This window comes from Athene cunicularia (assembly GCF_003259725.1).
Source record: "Athene cunicularia isolate RWA chromosome 2 unlocalized genomic scaffold, athCun1 chr2_part2, whole genome shotgun sequence".
In the NCBI taxonomy this organism is placed as follows: Eukaryota; Metazoa; Chordata; class Aves; order Strigiformes; family Strigidae; genus Athene; species Athene cunicularia.
Genome location: NW_020799096.1, coordinates 2280610 through 2299826, shown reverse-complemented (window position 1 = coordinate 2299826; position 19217 = coordinate 2280610). Strand labels below are relative to the sequence as shown.

The window sequence follows — 19217 nt, the reverse complement described above, 5'->3', positions numbered from 1 at the left end:
TTTTTTTTTTTTTTTTTTTTTTTTTTTTTTTTTTTTTATCAGTTCTTTTGCAGTGCTAAGAATCTGCTGAAGAAGATGAGAAAATGACTAAGAATGACTCTTTGAAATGTTGAAGTTCTGCAACTGCTTGAGAGATGAACTGACATGGTATTTTGATCAGTGGCTCTGAAGAAAATATCCCTATCAAGCTTTAGACCTAATACAAAAAAATGTATCTTAAGGGCTTCTTGGATCTCTCTTTCTCCGCCTCCTCTTTCCCTCCCTGCCTCCCCCCCCCTTCCAATTACTTCCAGTCTCCTCTTATACATATCTATTTCCTGGTACACCAAAGAACAGTGAAAACAGATATATCTTTTGTTTACACTGGAGGCTTAATACCTGCAGCTTGAAGGACTCCCGTGTGATTGTTTCAGCTAAAATATGACTGCTAATAGTAGTAACAGCTAAGAATGTGCTGCAGTTTTCATCTGCCCTGTAACACAGGTTGTCACACATTTCAGATGTCTTCTACATAGGATTGCACTGATTCACAGAAAAAAAAGTCAGAGGAGTCCTACAATTTAATAAGAAAAGCACTCTCTTCAAGAGATAAGCAGTGTAAGGTACTCAGTGAAATACACTGGGCTGGTCAGCACCGAGGTGATTTCATCTTCATAGCACTGCACTGAGGGCAGAGTTATTACTCTTAAAGTTAGCACACAAATAAATTGAAGGAAGGAGGAGAAAATAATTGGCAGCTGAAAGTTCCGCAGTGCACAGGGCTCAGTATACTCTGCCCTTACCTGACAAGCTGTGACAGTAAGGTCATTTACTTTAGAGCTAAGACCATAAGCTTTTCATTCAGACTAAAAATTCTGTGTTTCTAGGCAAGACACAGAAGACATTTTTATTCTTGGTCACTTTGTTTGTCACACTAATCATGAAGTCTAATAAAAAAAAAATCAAAATATGCTGTGAATTACATCTTAAATCATCTGCATGATAGAGAAAAAGAATCACGTATCTGCATTTTCACCTGCTAATTCATACGTGCATGTGAAAAACAATGTTTGCAAGCTTCATGATTTATTGAATCCCCAAACTTCTAATGCCTTCAACCTGTATTAGTTCAGGCTACAAATCTGTCAGGTCCCATGAGCTACATACATACAGTCGTTGTCAGTACTCGCACAGAACATCTCTAAAGTAGAAAGAGCAGTCTAGGCAATCCTGAGTTTGCCCAGATCCTGGACTAGAGCTGCCAGCTGTGGGATATGCATTAGCAATAGAACAGAAAAATTAGGGATAGCTTCAGGGCAGGCGGTACCATCCTTCAAAGGCTACATGAAACCAACAGCCTGAACACTTACTGCACAAGAGATGATATGCCCTTCATCTGCCCTCAGAGCAACTTTTAAATCACTCACATATACTTATGATTGTATGAACACTGAGGAAAAGACAGCCCTTTTGTGTTTCTAGACAACTCTGTCTAATCGACCTGTGGTCTGCCGCCAGAGTCCTGTGGTGGCACTAAGGCACAAGTAAAGGAGAATTTGAAAGGCGCTACTTAGCACATCTGTAGCGTGGGTAAGTGCTGGATGTTCATCTCTCAACTTTATAATTTCCATCTCCCAATCTCTTAATCAGTTTTTATCAATAACAAAAACATTCAGCCTTCTCTTGTGGGAAGAATGCATAATGGATAAACACAAGGCATATATAGTTTTTATATATATATAAAAAAAGAGTAGGTTACAAAAAAAGAGGACAGAATTCACTTAATGGGAAGATTCCACATTTTCTGGCATGCTAATGCTGTTTCAGAATTGTACACCTGTGGAGAAATTTTTGGAAGATAACAGTCACATGGTCCTTGATACTGAAATGAATAATTCTCTGCTATTTGCCTCTGTATAAAGAATTATTGTTCAGCATTCCTCTCTGGCTTGCCGCTTCATAGAGAGCTATTGTTCAGCAAATTAACTAGAGATAAGGTGTGAAGTTGGAACCTCAAGTAGGAGGTCCATGGCTCGTGCTTTTCGCGTGTGCTTCTTATGTTGTACGAATGAAATATGAATTATATTGTGTGGACAGTAGCTTAGAACCAATCACAGATTGTTTAGCTGCACGTGATCACTCTCTAACAGTATATAAGATGCTCTGTACTTAATAAAATTGGATCAAGCTGGCAAACCATATTGGTGTTATTCTTGATACCCGGGCTTTATCCGTCGACATACACCAGTTACAGCTTATGAGCAGAGCTGAGAAATGCAGAACAGGCAGGAGCCTATTTAATACCCATTCACTTGACCCTTTTCCCTACTAGAGTAGTTTTAATGGCCAAAGTATAACTAGTAGGAATGAACTTCCTGGATTCTGGCTATCTGCTTTTTCTGTTGCTAAAAGTTTCAGCTCAAACCTATAAATCATTTGGAAAAAAGTAGCACCAGCTGTATTAAATCTAACATTTCCTAAGGTTCGAATGCTTGACTTTCTGTCTTTAGTGTGCCTCTTCATGCAGATTTTTATTCTTAGCCATTGCATACTGTCATAGTGCTATATTTTGATTGACTGGAATTATCTTAACACTATGTGCCAGTGCCAATGGACAGAGGAACTCGGAAAGGTAACCCTAAAAACCTACAAAAGGCTGCCTGGATTTGTAAGAGTACAAGAAAAATGACCATATGAAGTAATGCAAGTTGTCAGCTAAGCTTCCCTGCCTTCGCCCACAGAACTAGCTTATTCCTTAAGTATATCTAAAAAATAAGTTTTGATAGTTCAGCTTTTATATGGTGAAGAGATGTAATTACTGCACACAGTTACAACACAAAACATGATTATGAATTGCGGTTTCTGGTCTGTCATTTCAAAGATGGCCTTTAAACTCTGCAAAAATGTTGAATTACAGTTTTCAAAGTGCTGCAGCCTATTTCTACACAATTTCCTCTATTTCTAGGAAATTGAGGTTCATTGCCTTTATCAGATGCCAGGCAAAACAGCAGGATGTCACAAATCTGACTAGATAATTTTCTGTTGGGTTTGTTTGTTTTTTTTTTTATTTTCTGGTTTCACGTAATAAAAATGTGTACGTGTTCTTGTTACACACAGGTCTCTGTATTTTAGAAAAAATGTCTGGTTTGCTGGTTACTTCTTAAACATATGGCTACATTATATAAATACTTGATTCTTGTATGCAAAACAAAGTTAATCTGTCTGGTTAAACTGGAAATTTATATATATATATATATATATGGAGAGAGAGAGGAAGTTCCTCACTGCACGTTCTATAGTCATTCAAGTTCTTTTAGCTGTATTCATATTTGATCCGTTTTCTTTAAGATTTCTCCACACAGTCCTAGAGATAGTAAGTAAAGTTAATAAAAATGTGATCAAGTAGAGTCACTGGTAAATTCTCAGTTTAGTTCTTGGTTTGTGCTTTTTTTTTTTTTTTTTTTTTTCCCCACAGAGAATGTATAACTATATCACATAAAACCTCTGTGGAAACTCCAGTTGCTCCTCGATGGGAAAGCAATGGTAAAAACATATCCAAAGACACTGTTAGCAGCTTCTAAGGAAGGATGGGAGAAGTCCGTGTCATGTAAGTGGCCAGTTCTCTCTGCATCAGCAGCTCTGTTACTTGAGAGTGCACAAGGTTAACGGACGTTAAAAATTTTTTCAACAGTGTCTAAGGGAGTCAGGAAATGAAATATCAGCGATTTCAATGGGAATTAGTATGTATGATACTTAAACTGTGATGTTTACCAACAGCAACAAAAGCCTCTAATGTCCTGTTAAATCTGGTTACAAATGACCTACCTGTCATTGCCACAGCCACAGGATAGCATTTTAGTGTCTACCCATGTTCCTGTCACTCAAACAACTCATGTCAATCTGAGCCCTCTTTAATCACCTTTTCCCATGGCCTGAAACTTCTGAAACCCCCACTGTAGGAGAAGAGCTGTGAAGGGAAGGGGCGATGTACCCTGCAGAGCATTCTGGCAAACACCTCACAAAAATAAAGCAATTTTGCAGGCTAAAGAAAAAAACTTTCATGTCCTCCGTTTGTCAAAACCACTGTTATCTTCAAATTCTCCTTAAACCCCTTTTGATAATCTTTAGGGCCACCAAATAATTCTTGAAAGATTAGCAGTCATGTCAATAGTCATCAGTGAAGTCCATGCCCTACTTTGTAATCTGAAGTGCATTCTCATCAGGACGTGCTAAAGGAAAAAGCTTCTTATGTCACCTTTTCCCAGTAAATCCATGCATGGCATCATATTATGTCTTCTCACATATTGTGGCTGCTGTGTAAGAAAAAGTAGGGAGATTGTGGTGTAGAAACTTTGGCCAATCTGGGTGTTTAACTGCCTTTACAGTCAAAGGCAAATAGGAACCATAATTTTTTTGCAGATTTTTATGTTTGATACTTAATGTGTAGAGGTTATCTATCTCTACAATGACAACCATTTTTTAAGGAACTGCATAAATAGTAATAATAATATTTTAAAAATGTAGATAACTTTTTTTTTTTTATCTCCAAAGCCTTACATTTTACCTAAAATTACTCCTTTGAAGAGATTTTGTTTAACAGCAATCCAGGGAATTTCTTGCTACTAATAACAGTAACCTCAGTAGAGTTTATTCTCTCAAAATTGAGGCAATCTGACTTTGAATGTCAACCACACACTTTAATAAATTATCTTTGTTAGCAAGCAAAACTAACCTTTTCTTATAATCTGATTCATTTACCTCCGAATTAATTTTATTTTGTACACAAATCGTGGCTAATTTGGGAGTAAGGTTTATTTTGGGAGGATTGCTCTGGGTAAAGCTCTTCACACTTGTGTTTTTGTTTCTTTATCAGGACAAAAATGATTATTTAATATTCACATAGCAGCAACAACATGAGCCTCTCAAGAATCATTTTCTATTTTAGACGATCTGTGCAAATACATACAATTTTTAATTCCATATTTCATATTCCCTGTCAATATCTACTGTTTGGTTCATCTACCGTCTGGGCCTGGTAATCAGCACGTTAGGCTTGCGCAAAATAGCTATACAACTCACAGGATGCTCTTTTCTATTTTATTTAGACAGACAGGGTGTAAAGTTGCTCGGTGAACTTTGGAAAAGCATTAATAAATAAACCATCCAGATTTATGGGATCTCAAGCCTATGGTGTAAGCTAGTCCCTGGAAAAAATTACATTGTAACTGAGTCCATAATTAACACAGCTGGTTGTGTACTTACACAAAATTATTCAAGTCCATGGTGACTAAAGTAAAATCAAACACAAGATTTAGGAAAAGCAAGTATTTCAAGCTGCTTAGAGCTTTAATTTGTTCCCTGTACCTGTCACCATGATAAAGTCCATGACTGGTCATTGATTATTATTTTTTTCCAGAGGGCTCCAGCATTATTCAGCACAGGAGGCAGAAAATACTCATTTAGTAAAACACTTCTCACTATCCTAATTTACTCTCATGCTTCAATATGTGGGCCACATTTTATATTTAATGTGCATTTCAACTCTTTCTATAGAGAATGCATTTTCTCATTGGATTTTCTATAGTGCTCATTACTACAGTCAATGATTAGTTCATAAATCTACCTATCTTTGCAATATCTCTGTCAGGTGAGTATCTTGCATCATGTTCGTTCTTCAGATTGGATGTTAAGGCTGAAAGATGTTAAGGTTAAAAGCACACATACATTTTTAGTGCTCAATCTGAGACACCTGTAGGTATTTTGTTGTTGTTGTTTTGGAGGACAGCATGAGATACATTCATAAAGAGCAATCTCCTACTCCAGTTGCAGCTGTGAATGTTTGGTATTTCCACAAACTGGACCTCTGGGTTTCCAGTTAGATACACAGAAAATTAGGATCAAACTAATGACTGCTCTGTGAAGAAATGGCTTATCAAACTTGGCCAGCATCACACAGGAATGTGGTTACAGAGGCAGAGTTCTTCACAGAATCCAGTTCTTCAGGGGAGCATTCCTTTATCTTTGCTATGAGATTGTTCATCAAACTGCAATTCCTTTCTTCATTTCTAAAACAATTTCTAACTTCTCCAACAAAAATTGCAGACAGTATTCTACCTACACTGCATCATTCTGATTCAGCCTGACCCACTCTTCAGTGGGTACCTAATCTCCTTTAAAAAGACTGCCCTGTACTTCAGAATCCGAATCTCTTTTCTTCTTCACCTTTCATTCCAACATTTTTCACTCTGCAGACTTCCCATTTTACTTCTTTGCTTATTCTACTATGGTTGTTGCTCTAGCTACTGCCTTCTTCCCCCTATGTCTTCCCTCTGATGCCCCCCCCCCAAAAAACCCCCCCCAAAAAAAAAAAAAAAAAAAAAGATACAAACATTTTCCACATTGTCTGGGCAGGAGCAGAAAATCATTGTGGGCATAACACGATCAAATGCAGTGCTCCCAGCTCTGGCAAAGATAAAAAACTACTGTAAAATGTAAAAGTCCCACCTGGCCTCTCAGTTCAACTTTGGCATTTACTTAGCCCTTCTGTTTTAGGGGATTGTAAATTCTTCTAAAATAAATTGTGCTGATGAGCTAGGGTAAAAGCTGTAGCAAGTTGCTTTGTCAGTCTGTGAGCTGAGACTTGTCTGCTCATCATAAACTGCAAAGATCCCTGTACTAATAGTAATTTCTGCACTGCATTGGACTACCCATGTAACTATTACAAAGGCTTATTACTGTCTGTGTCACAATGCCTGGATTTTAGTTCTGGAGTTACCTCAGTCAGTCCTTGCTTGGGGAACCTTGCATCGTGCTCTACTCTGTACGAAAATAATGCTTCCAATATTCCTAAGATAACACTTTTTTACCTCTAAGGATGAGCAGATATACCATAGTTTATCCAATACTTGGAATATATAAAGTTGTAAACACAAAAGCAAGGTTTCAATGTAGAATCATAGAATGGTTGGAAGGGACCTTAAAGCTCATCCAGTTCCAACCCCCCTGCCATGGGCAGGGACACCTTCCACCAGCCCATGTTGTCCAAAGCCCCGTCCAACCTGGCCTTGAACCCTGCCAGGGAGGGGGCAGCCACAGCTGCTCTGGGAAACCTCTGCCAGGGTCTCACCACCCTCACAGGAAAGAATTTCTTCCTTATCTCTGATCTAAATCTCCCCTCTTTCAGTTTAAAACCATTATCCCTCATACTGTCCCTATGCTCCTTGTTAAAAGAGTCCCTCCCCGTGTTTCCTGTAGCTCCTTTAAGTACTGGCTGAACACCCCCAACTCTCTCAGCCTGTCCCCACAAGGGGGTGCTCCTGCTCCCCGATCACCCTCGTGGCCTCCTCTGGACCCACTCCAGCAGGTCCGTGTCCTTCTGATGTTGGTACCCCGAGAGCTGGACAAATCCCCTCCCTCGCCCTGCTGGCCACACTGCTCTGGATGCAGCCCAGGACACGGTTGGCTTTGTGGGCTGTGAGTGCACATTGCTGGCTCACAGTCAGTTTTCCATCCACCAATACCCCCAAAGTCTTTCTCTGTAGGGCTGCTCTCAACCCACTCCTCGCCCAGCCTGTATTTGTGCTTGGGATTGCCCTGACCCATGTGCAGGACCTTGCACTTGGCCTTGTTGAACTCCATGAGGTTTGCACAGTCCCACCTCTCCAGCCTGTCCAGGTCCCTCTGGGTGGCACAGCCCTTCCCTCCAGCTTGGTGTTGTCGGTGAACTTTCTGAGGGTGCGCTCAATCCCACTGTTCATGTCACCAAGAGATGTTAAACAGCGCTGGTCCCAACACTGACCCCTGAGAAACGGCACTTGTCACTGCTCCCAACTTGGACACTGAGCCCTTGACTGCAATTCTTTGAGTGTGACCCTCCAGCCAATTCCTTATCCACTGAGTGCTCCATCCATCAAATCCACACATCTCTCCAATTTAGCAAACAGAATGTCATGCAGGACAGTGTCAAATGCTTTACACAATTCCAAGTAGATGACGTCAGTTGCTCTTCCCTTATCCACAAATGCTGTAACACCTTTGTAGGTGGCCACTGAAATTGTCAGGTATGATTTGCCCTTAGTGAAGCCATGTTGGCTGTCACTAATCACCTGCTTATTTTCTTAAAGACTCTTCAGGACTTATCTTCTGCCCTCTCAACCTCTCATGGGCTACAGGGGAGTCACTGCTTTGGCACAACTTCCCCTCTCCTCCTTCTCCTTTCTTCCACTGACCTTAGTGTTTGCATAGGTATCTCACTCACAACTCCCCCTCCCCTCTAATTCCCCTTCTTAAACATTTTATTGCAGAGGCGTAGCCACCATCACTAATTGGCTTGGCTTTGAACCAGTGGTGGGTCTTGAAGCTGAGGGAGCTTCAAGAAGCTTCTCACAGGGGGACACAGCTGTAGCCCCCTCCCCCACTACAAAACTCCCCACTACACACAAACCCAACATAGTGTCCAAGTATAGTTTTCCAGAGGATCTGCTTCATGATGTTGCTGGGCACAGAGGTAAGACTGACTGGCCTGTAGTTCCCCATGTCTTCCTTTTTTCCCTTTTTAAAAATGGGTTTCCCCTTTTCCGGTCAGCAGGAACTTCACCAGACTGCCATGACTTCCCAAACATGATGGATAGTGGCTGAGCCACTTCATCCACCCGTTTCCTCAGGACCCATGGATGTGTCTCATCATGTCCCATGGACTTGTACACATTCAGGTTCCTTTGATGGTCTTGAACCTGATCTTCTCCTAGGCTGGGCAGTTCTTCACTCTCCCAGTCCCTGCCTTTGCCTTCTGCATCTTGGGCGGTGTGGCTGGGGCACTTGTCGGTGAAGACCGAGGCAAAAAAATTTGCTGAGTACCTCAGCCTTCTCCATGTTCCAGGTATACAGGTCTGTTTCCTTCTGGAGAAAGCCCACATTTCCTGAGTTTTCCTTTTATCACTGATGTACCCATGGAAGCTTTCCTTGTTGCCCTTGACATCCCCGGCCAGATTTAATTCTGTCAGGGCTCTGGCCTTCCTAACCTGATCCCTGGCTGCTTGGACAATTTCTCTGTATTCCTCCCAGGCTACCTGTCCTTTCTTCCACCCTCTGCAGGCTTCCTTTTTGCGTTTGAGCTTGTCCAGAAACTCACTGTTCATCCCTGCAGGCATCCTGGTGTTCTTACCCAACTTCCTCTTTGTTGGAATGCATCACTCCTGAGCTTGGAAGGGGTGATCCTTGAATATTAACCAGCTCCCTTGGGCTCCTCTTCCCTCCAGGGTTTTATCCTATGCTACACTGCCAAGCAGATCCCTGAAGAGGCCAAAGTCTGCTCTCCTGAAGTCCAGGACAGTGAGATAGGATGTGATGCCTTTTTTTCATAGCAACTGGATGGCTCTCTGAGCCTCTCAGTGGCCTCTGCCGTTTCTGGGCTCCCATTGCCACCACTGGCTGAATCTACCTGCTTGTGCCAATTCTCTGAATGTGCTGTTGCAGACACTGGGGTCAAACCCAGGAGCTCTTTTGCTGTCACCAGAGTTGAGCATGGATGTGCTGGAGGCCCTGGTTAACATTCTGTTCTTAATAACTGAAGTTACTGAGGTCTCCACACTTCTGGAGTTCACTTGCTACTTAGGTATTGATCAACTTGTCTAGGAAGAATTCCTAACCAGGACTCTTCAAAATAATTCCAAAACTGAAAAGGTATGACTTTGAACTCTGTCAGAGCTAAACTGAAAAAATGAAACTTGAACATCATTAAAGACTATAACGGGGTTTTCATTTCTTCTTGTGATTTACACACAACACAGATTAAAATGTAATATTCAGCTGTATAACTATTTTTCATAAATTGTCCTGTAATATACAGTAGTTTTCCTGAACCCCCCCGGTACATATCCAGAGAAATACTGTATAAATATGTTCTTGTTTGAAGTTCTGAGTAAACAGTTGTCTACCTACTGTGACAGTAATTCTATTTTAAAAGATCGAATAATTATATTAATCTATTTATTAGTAGATTCCATACAATCTTAGTGTATGTAGGGGGTGTAGAGGTTACGGGAAAAGATTATTTAGTGAACACTGTTTATTAAATTATCATTTGAAACTCTTAGAGAAGCCACAAGAAGAGATCAAAAGTCAATGTTATTTCCCTTGGTGTAGAAGAAAAGAGTCAACATATGGTACAGAGACTATTATTCATGGATACACATCCAGTGCCTCAAGCAATAAAAACTCTGAGTGCTCCTAATACTGCCATTATCATAACTGTTATTACAATATCTTCCCTTTATTGTCACCATTTTGTCACAGAACCAAACCTCCCTCCCTCCTCCCACACTGCTCTAGTGCCTGTGTGTGAGTGGAATCCCCAGACTTCATATTCTTTACTATCTACATAGCTCTAGCTTTGAAGTTCAGGACCACAACTAATTCTTCTGTCTCTGTTACTGACTTCTCTATCTCTGTGGTGTTCTATAGTTCACCCCATATCATAGCTAACAGCAAACTATCCTAACAACATCAAAGCTTGGGATGGCAATGCCTGTAGCAATGTTTGATTTCCCACATCCTAATCTATCATTTCTGCAGGGCCTGGAAGATTTCCTTTATTACTCTGATTTTGTATTTTTTATACATTGCCTATGACACCAAACTGGGAGGAATGGCTGACATGCCAGTGGGTCATGCTGCCATCCAGAGAGACCCTGACAAGCTGGAGGTATGGGCTCACAGAAAGATCATGAAAGGAACAGTGTAAAGTCTTGCACCTGAGGAATAACCACACCACATACCAGTATATGCTGGGGACAACCCAGCTGGGATGCAGCTTGGCAAGAAAGGCCCTTGGGGTCCTGGTGGATGTCAAGTTGAACATGAGCCGGCAGTGTGATCTTGCAGACAATCAAGTATATTCTGGGCTCTATTGCCAGTGGGTCAAGGGAAGTGATCTTTCCCCTCTCCTCAGCACTGGTTTCCAGTGCTGGGCTCCCCAGTATAAGATAGATGTGGACATACTGGAGAGAGTCCAGTGAAGGCCCTCAAAGGTGATGAAGGGACTGGATCACTTCTCTTATGAAGAGAAGCTGAGCAATCTGGGACTGTTCGCCCTGGGATAGAGAATGCTCAGGGGGATCTCATCAATGTGTATAAATACCTGCAGGGAGGGAGCACAGAGGACAGAGCCAGGCTCTTTTCAGTGGTGCCCAGTGACAGGATGAGGCAATGGGCACTCTGAAACACAGGAGGTCCCTCTGAACATCAGGAAACACTTCTTTGCTATGAAGGTGACCAAACACTGGTACAGGTTGCCCAGGGAAGCTGCAGGGTCTCCAACACTGGAGATACTCAAAAGCTGTCTAGACACAGTCCTGGACAACTGTCTCCAGGTGGCTCTGCTTGAGCAGGGAGTTTGGACTAGATCCCTTCCAAACTCAACTGTTCCATTATTCTGTGGTTCTGTGACTTCCGTAGGTTTATTTTTATTTTTTTTTTTAAATCCCTGACGTGCCATTAGATTTCTGTAGCTCTATATTCATTGATAGCTGTATGAGTTTCTCAATTATTAACACAAAATGGTTAATGAAGCAGTATTGATTCAATTACCAACAGGTTGCTATTAATGAGAAAAGTGTTCATAAAAGTAAGGTTACAACTGGTCACTGAACATTGCATAGCATGTAAAATATGATGCTGCCTGTCGTGACAAGAGACACAGACGGTTAAATGTAGTGTTCCAAGAGCACAGAGAAGGTCTTACACAAAATGATAATGAGCTTTACAGAGTAGGTTTATTGTTATAGTGTTAATGGGGAATATCAGAGATGCAAGTTTATTTCTCTTCTCTGCCTGAAGGGTTTTAAACCCACATCAATTACCTCACAGCAGAATGCCCCTATTACCAGTCTGTAAAATACTCTGGGGTAGGACTTCCTGAGTCCCTCTGTTAAAATTGTTCCACCTGGGATGAATCAATAACTATTTATTAGAGAATAAACTAGAACCCATTCTCCCTGTCTCATCCCAAATGGGCTGCAGTCTTGTATTCTCAACCAACAGGCCAATGAATATTTAATTATCTCATGCAAAGTGCAGTAGCTTCCACTGAAATATACAGCTTCATTCCATAATACATTTTAGCCTAGTTCTTAATATATTTTTCTCATGAAAGACTGATAATAAGGGCTGGAGTCACTAGATGAGCAATTTCAACTCGTATCTCTCATATTCTATAGGCAAATGCAGCAATAGTACTCCAAAAAGGAGAATTTTTTTGGGAAAATAAATGAAGTTGCAGAGATAAAATTAAATACTGTATTGTAATATAATATGATGGAGACAAAGTTGCATGAGCAGCCAAAATGCTGGCTTTTCCTATTAGAACTTGACTTTGTAGTTTTAGCATTCTTGCTATAGCTCAGTTGACTTGAAAACATAAATATATTTGACAGTCACAGATACTGTGAATAAAATGGAACTGAAGAGATGGGAAGATACTTTGCAGGAGGGTTCACAAATATATTTTTACCTTTGTTCTTTGGTAAGAAAGGAAATATATAAACAGAAGACATTCAAAATAATATTCGTGTTGTAAAAGTTAAAAGATTCTGGTCATTCTCACTCTGCCTTCTTGTAAATCACTCACCATTGCTTATAATCAGCATCACAGTTGCAGTAGTACTTGGGATCCGTACAGTTGCGTTCGATGCCGCAGGCACATTTTTGAATGCCAGGTCCTGATCCGCCCCAATAGTAGTGCTTCTCATTGGCTTTTCCAACCCACCAGGTATATGGATTCCCTTCTGCAAGGAATGAAAATGCAAGGTTATGATGCATCAAAGAGGTAGAGTTCCATAAGGCATTAACTAGGCTCAGGTGTTTAATATGCAGATGTTAACACCACATAACTGGACAGCCATCCCACACTTCTGGCAAAAAAACATTCATTATTATTGAGCAATACAAAGGACCTTGCCAGGTAAACAAAACACACTTTTTTTTTTTTTTCTGTATTCAGGCAATTGATAATGATTGAAATTAATTAAATATTTTTTATCTTGTAAGCTCTTCATTTAGCTTTTTAATTGTTCTCCATTTATATAATGAAAGTATGTGGGCAGGTTCCATAAATATTTCAATTAATTTCAAATTCATATAGTAAGCTATCAGATGGATTATTCAATATTTGACCACAAATGCTACACTTTTTTTTTTTTTTTTTTTTTTTTTTTTAATAACAGCTTTTAATTGGAAAATTAATCTTTCTTCACTGGAAGACAAACATGTTCATTATGTTCTCTCCAGCTGGTCCAAAGTGAAGTGTAAAGACATATTATCAAACTTCAAAAGCATCTTAACCATTTTAAAAAAATGTATAAATTTTTTTATTTAATACTTGAGCGAAGGTGATCTGAATTTTGATACAGTAATATTTCTTGGCATTGGGTCTGTTACTTGCTATTTTCATATACTGCTCTAAGTTTATTTCTAATGGTTTTAGACTAACTAAGCCTCTTATGTGTAAATAAACAAACAGCCTCTACTTTAATTTCTACTTTGAAAAAACACCCTTACCGAAAAGTTTCTTTTTGTTCCTCCAGTTCAGCAAGAGACAGTTATGAGTTTTACTTCAAACCTATGTGAATAACTCAATCAATCTCAATGTACTTAGTGATTTTTCACATTTAGAAAACATGATTGAACTCAGTTTATAAACATGTTTCTTTAATATTCTGCTTTCAGTAATTTCCCGTTTGTGTATCTCACTTATTCATCTCCGAAAACCTACCTCCATAACACTAAAAATAGCCATTTCACAATTAGATTTCATCATCTAGGCCATAAATCTATTTATTCCAGACATATGTTGAAAGCAATTCACACAGAACTCTAAAAAAAAAAAAAAATAAAATTCCAGAGATGGAGAGAGCAACCAAATATCTGCACACGTTAAAACGCCACCAAACCCAAAAAGACATAGCTCTCTGAAAACACTTGCTTTGTTCAATTCTTTTGAATTGTTAAACATCATATAAAATAACACTATTGAAAATACAGTAATGTGAAAAATTCATGGCGGCCGAAGGTTTTTATTAGATGTTACTATACTGCACAGTACAACCATTCAGCTCTAGTGCTAATGCAATGGGTATGGTAATAGCATGACTTGATTCTAGATTCTAAATTGGTCATTTTAGCATCTGTGACTCAATTGTGGAACTAAGCTCTGTAAGTTAGAAGAGTGTGCTGTGTGAATGCTGCAGCAGCGTTTCCACCCTGCAATACAATCTGTCAGAGATGAGAGTACATAGCCCTGGCTTCCAAATGATTATTTAATAAGCATGTAAGGGTAAATGTTATCTTTCCACAGTGAATGACAGATTCATTTTTATTGATGAAGGATCAAACTACAGCATTAATGATATTTGAAGCTCCTGTTGTATTTTTTTTTTTCCCTCTGTCATCTTTGAAGTTAGTTTTTATGCTGTAGTGGGAATGCTATAGTTTTGACTGTTAGTCAAAACTCTCTTTGTTTACACCCTTCCTGTCAAGTGAAGGATTGCACGATTCAGTCAGCAAACACTTCGCTGGGAAGCAAAACTGCTAATTAAAGCACCAGAAGAAAACAAATTACTTAGGATTGTCAAAAAAAGGATTAAAAATTCAGAAACAGGTAGAAATGATTAAAGCAAGAATAACAGACTACAGTGATGGGTGTCACAGACCACCATGACAGACACGAACAGGACATGTTTTAACTCATTTAAAAGACAAATGGCATACAGTTCTAAACTCAGAAGGTATTCTTGTGTAGACAGAGCCATTTTTCACATCTATTGTTTTCAGTGTTCATAGATACTAGCTAGGCATCTGTCCCCATTTGGATGCATTCTTCTTCACTCTAAAGAAAAGACCTACCCGCAGGCTTGGGAACACAAATGAATACTAACGTGTATGATTAAATTTCCAGAAAGGTCAAGGAGGAAGCATACAATTCTAGGGGGTTTGCATTCAGCACATATTCTGCTAGCCACCCCCACAACCAGTAGTTCCATCACTGCCCTTGTGGACATCATCAGTGGTCTGTAATTGCCCAACACATTGTGCTAGGGCTTGCAACAGAGGGGCTCTTCGCAGACAGCTCTCACTAGCTGGATACGATGCAGCGTGGCAGACTTTCTGTTAGGACAGAACACCATGAACTGGAATAGGATGAGCCTCACACCAGACTACCCCGCACCTCAGTGGTCATATAAGTGGTTCTAGAACTCCTTGATAGACTATGGTTAATAAAAGAAAAGTGTGGGGAGGCATGGTAGTGTCCCATTTGCTTCATGTCAGCCAAATGAGAACAGCCCTTTGCAGCCTTCCTGCTTCACCTCAGTCAAGAAAAAGATGGGCTGCATTTTTTCTGGAGTTCATAAGTCCCAAATCAGGAATGCTATGCAGATATATTGCAGACACCACTATGACTGGGCATAACAAATAGTAAAACTGTTCTTTGGAGAGACTAAAATAATAATAGAAAAGAAAGGCTAGAAGGGATAATGATGTTTCATGCAGGTAAAAAAAATATTTAGAAATAGGATCACTCTTCTCTCACACCTCACCATCTTTTATACCTCCCTATTCTCCATCTGAGGATGTGAATCCTTTTGCTTTTTTTTTTTTTTTTTTTTTTTTTTCTGCTTTGGAAGGTTGGAAAGGGTACTCCGACATAAACACTGCTCATTAATGGATATAATTCTAAGCATCAGAGTATTTTATAACACCTTTTTTTCTGCTAAAATATCAATACTATTGGTTTTATGGCATTAAAAGTATATAAATTCGATTTAAGGACAAAAAACAGAGGAAGAAAAAAGTTCTATATAAAAGTTGTCCAGTGTATTGTGATAACAAGTAATACCAATATATATTTTTTTTTGGTTTTGAAGTTATCTTTTCTTACCATAGGAACAAAGTTTTGTGTTATGGGATAGGATTTTTTGTTGTCATTGATCTACTACTTTATTCTCTCCAAGGTTTTGTGGACAAATAGCATCATGAGCAGCCGGGCAGATAACCTCTGCCTGCCTTGGGATTTTGGTTAGTCAAGTTTTGATGCAGAACTACTCTTTGGGCACAAAATAGGTCTCCTTCAAGGGCTGCTGTAGGAAATGTTTCATATGTACTGAGTCATAACCAGGATGCCTCTCTATTTCCCTTCTTGAAGAAAATCCATTTGCAAGGTGCTGTGTGCTTATTACTCAGCCCCTTTGCGGAATGGTGGTATCAGAGTAAGATGTGGATATCAATAAAATGGACAAAGATAGACAGCTTTTAGGAGGTTCATTAACCTTACAGCCAAAGATAATAGCTGTGGTATGAGAACGGTCTTCTAAGGGCAAAATCGTAGAATCATAGAATCGTTCAGGTTGGAAAAGACCCTTGGGATCATCAAGTCCATCTATCAGCCTGACTCCACAAAGTTCTCCCCTGCACCATAGCCCCCACCGTCTCATCCAAACGACCCTTCACCACCTCCAGGGATGGTGACTGCAGCCCTTCCCTGGGCAGCCTATTCCCCTGTCTGAGCACTCCTTGTGGGAAACCTTTTCTCCACATGTCCAGTGTAAACCTCCCTGTTGCAGCTGAAAGCCATTCCCTCTTGTTCTGTCGCTAAGGACCTGTGAGAAGAGACCAGCACGAGGGTCTCTCCAGTGTCCTTTCAGGGAGGTGTAGAGAGTGCTGAGGTCTGCCCTCAGCCTTCTCCTCCTCAAACTGAACAGTCCCAGCTCCTTCAACTGCTCCTCAGCCTGATCTTATTTTAGTAGGGCATGTGGACAAAGGAGTATGGGCAGAACATCAGATTCAAACCATATTTTTAGTAATTCAGATATACCTCTCTCTCACACACAAAGAAATCTTTAACATTTACATGCAATACTGTTAGCAGTGGTTGCAATAGATCAGCAGTGCTGTACATTGGTTAAAATTAATGCAAAATATAAGTTCTTATTTAAATCCATATGCAATGTTAGCCCAGATTCGCAGTTATTCCATCAAAGCATGTCAAGAATCTGGTCATCAAGTGTTTTCTTTCAATAAGTGCTCCCCCTCTACAGAATATTCAGAAACAAAAAGTAAAGGACTAAGGGAACTTCTTCGTATTCTCACAGATCTTTGAGTGTCATAAAAAAGTGATTCCCTTTTCATCTCATAAATGTAGCTTTGTGTGAACCACTTCATTTAATATAAAAACATACCCAACAAAAGTTAATGTAGTATGAACAGAACTCTTAACACTCAATAATATATTTATTTCTAATGTAGCCAAACAGTCTTAAAATGTATAACTTTTGAAAGTACACTTTATAGTCTACTAAGAATTTAATAAAACCAATTGGTTTTACTGTTTTTAAATGCAGCTGATTAATTACAATGGCATTACTTTCAATATTTTAGGGCTGTTATTTCAGAGCTGTTCAGTACCAATAACTGAAGCTGCATTACGAAGAGAACTCAGATTAGGGAACAAAATAAAGCGGACAGGTACTCCATGGCACTCTGCAATCAGTAGGCTCCATTCACAATACAGCCTTCAGAGGACTGATGACTGTATTTCTCATTTGTAAACTACCTGGAGAAACTAAATGATTATTTCATACACCATCCTCTCCCCGTAGCAAATTCTCTTCCAGTCTCTTCATTATTCCTTCACTAAATGACAGCACTTCTTGCAACAAGGATCTGCAAAGCCTGGCTTACTCCCATGGCTACTGAAGGAAGACTGGAAGTGTGTTGCTGCTGCTGAAAGGAAGGAGGCTGTTCTCCACTCCAAAATTACTCTTACGCATCTTTTCCAACTTCTGGAAACAGAGAGGAGCAACAGTGGTGACTATCCAAGACTCTTGGTTCTCTGTTCCTGCCCTTTCTCATTCCTAGCAGTGTATTTTGGGAAGAACAGCAACAGAAATTAATATTGGCAGCACTGCTGAGAACATGGCCTGGAGTTCTGTGCCTGGCAGGGGAGGCAATATTTAAAGAAAAAGATCTGAGTTTGGCTGTTACTTGTGGTTGATTATCTTTGCACTCCCTCAACATTCATTCACTGTGTTAAGTATGCTATAGGGTATATTTCTGCCTATTCCTTTTAGTGTCTGTTTACAGATTCACTGCCCATGAATTTGCCTAATTCCTTTTTGCAAACTGAAGCCAATAGCTTTGATTTGAACATTTTATTTTATTTTTTTTTTTAAAATGAGACCATTCCATTTATCCATTTATCCATTACAGATTTCCTAATAAATACTAAGGAATGTCAACAACAATCACACTATGTGCATACTTGTTATTATTTTCAGAAATGATTCTTTTGTTCACTTCTTCACTTTGTTTATGGAACAGATTAAAACAGCACAGGTTGAATTAACTGCCCAGTTCTTGTTATTGGCAGAATAGGCCCAAAGATAGCTTTCAAAAATGTATCACAATTTCAGAAGCTTAAATTAATCTAGATAGAAATGAAAGCTATTTCCCACAGATAATATAAGATGATGATATTAAAAAAAAACTTTCAAAAAAAGTCAATATGCACACGTGGAATGGCAGGTATAATTCTTCTATTTTTGAATGTAATATATTCTTTACACGTGCATTTTGCATTAAGCTACACTATAACATACAGTACCTTTAGCCTCACACAAGAGTAACTTGATCTTAGGTCATGGTTCATTAGACCCTGTGCAAGAACTCTGTCTGATATTGCACTGAAGAAACAGGCACTTGAAAGAATAATGTCACTGTTTGAAAAGTTCAGCATGCTAATATGGCTGTGTGCTTCATGGCTTCCACCTTGCTTCTTATTGCCATCTTTTTTTCCTTACACCATCAGCAGTATCTATTCCACTCCGGTCAAATATTTTTTATGCACATTGTGAGCCATTTATCTCAGCTTTTGAACACTTAGTATTTGGAAAAAAAAAATAATCAAATGCGGTTGATGTCACTCATGCATTAAGTACATCCACATGTTCCAATTTAGGATTCTTAAAGGTGTCAAAGCTGGCTAGGCTTTGCTGACCTAGTTTATTTTGTGCTTATTTGATTTTGCTCACCTTTACTATTATGTGGATGCTTAGGACCAATATGAAGCTGATTAGACATTTTGCAGATTTGCTGTCCTTGCCTTGTGTTTTGCAAATGCCTGCCTAGACTGAACGTGCAGCTGCTGAGGAGTTTCATGGCAACAGCAGAAACTCCTATCCGATGATGCT

At 39.5% G+C, this 19217-nt stretch overlaps 1 protein-coding gene across 2 annotated transcripts in view; it reads right to left on the bottom strand.

Moving 5' to 3' along the window:
* Window positions 1-19217, bottom strand: part of CNTNAP2 (contactin associated protein like 2) — a 1177736-nt gene that overhangs the window by 214229 nt on the left and 944290 nt on the right. For both annotated transcript variants that reach the window (XM_026844012.1, XM_026844013.1), the window contains exon 14: window positions 12605-12761. In XM_026844012.1, the coding sequence (XP_026699813.1) occupies window positions 12605-12761 (157 nt within the window). The remainder of the gene's footprint in view (window positions 1-12604; window positions 12762-19217) is intronic.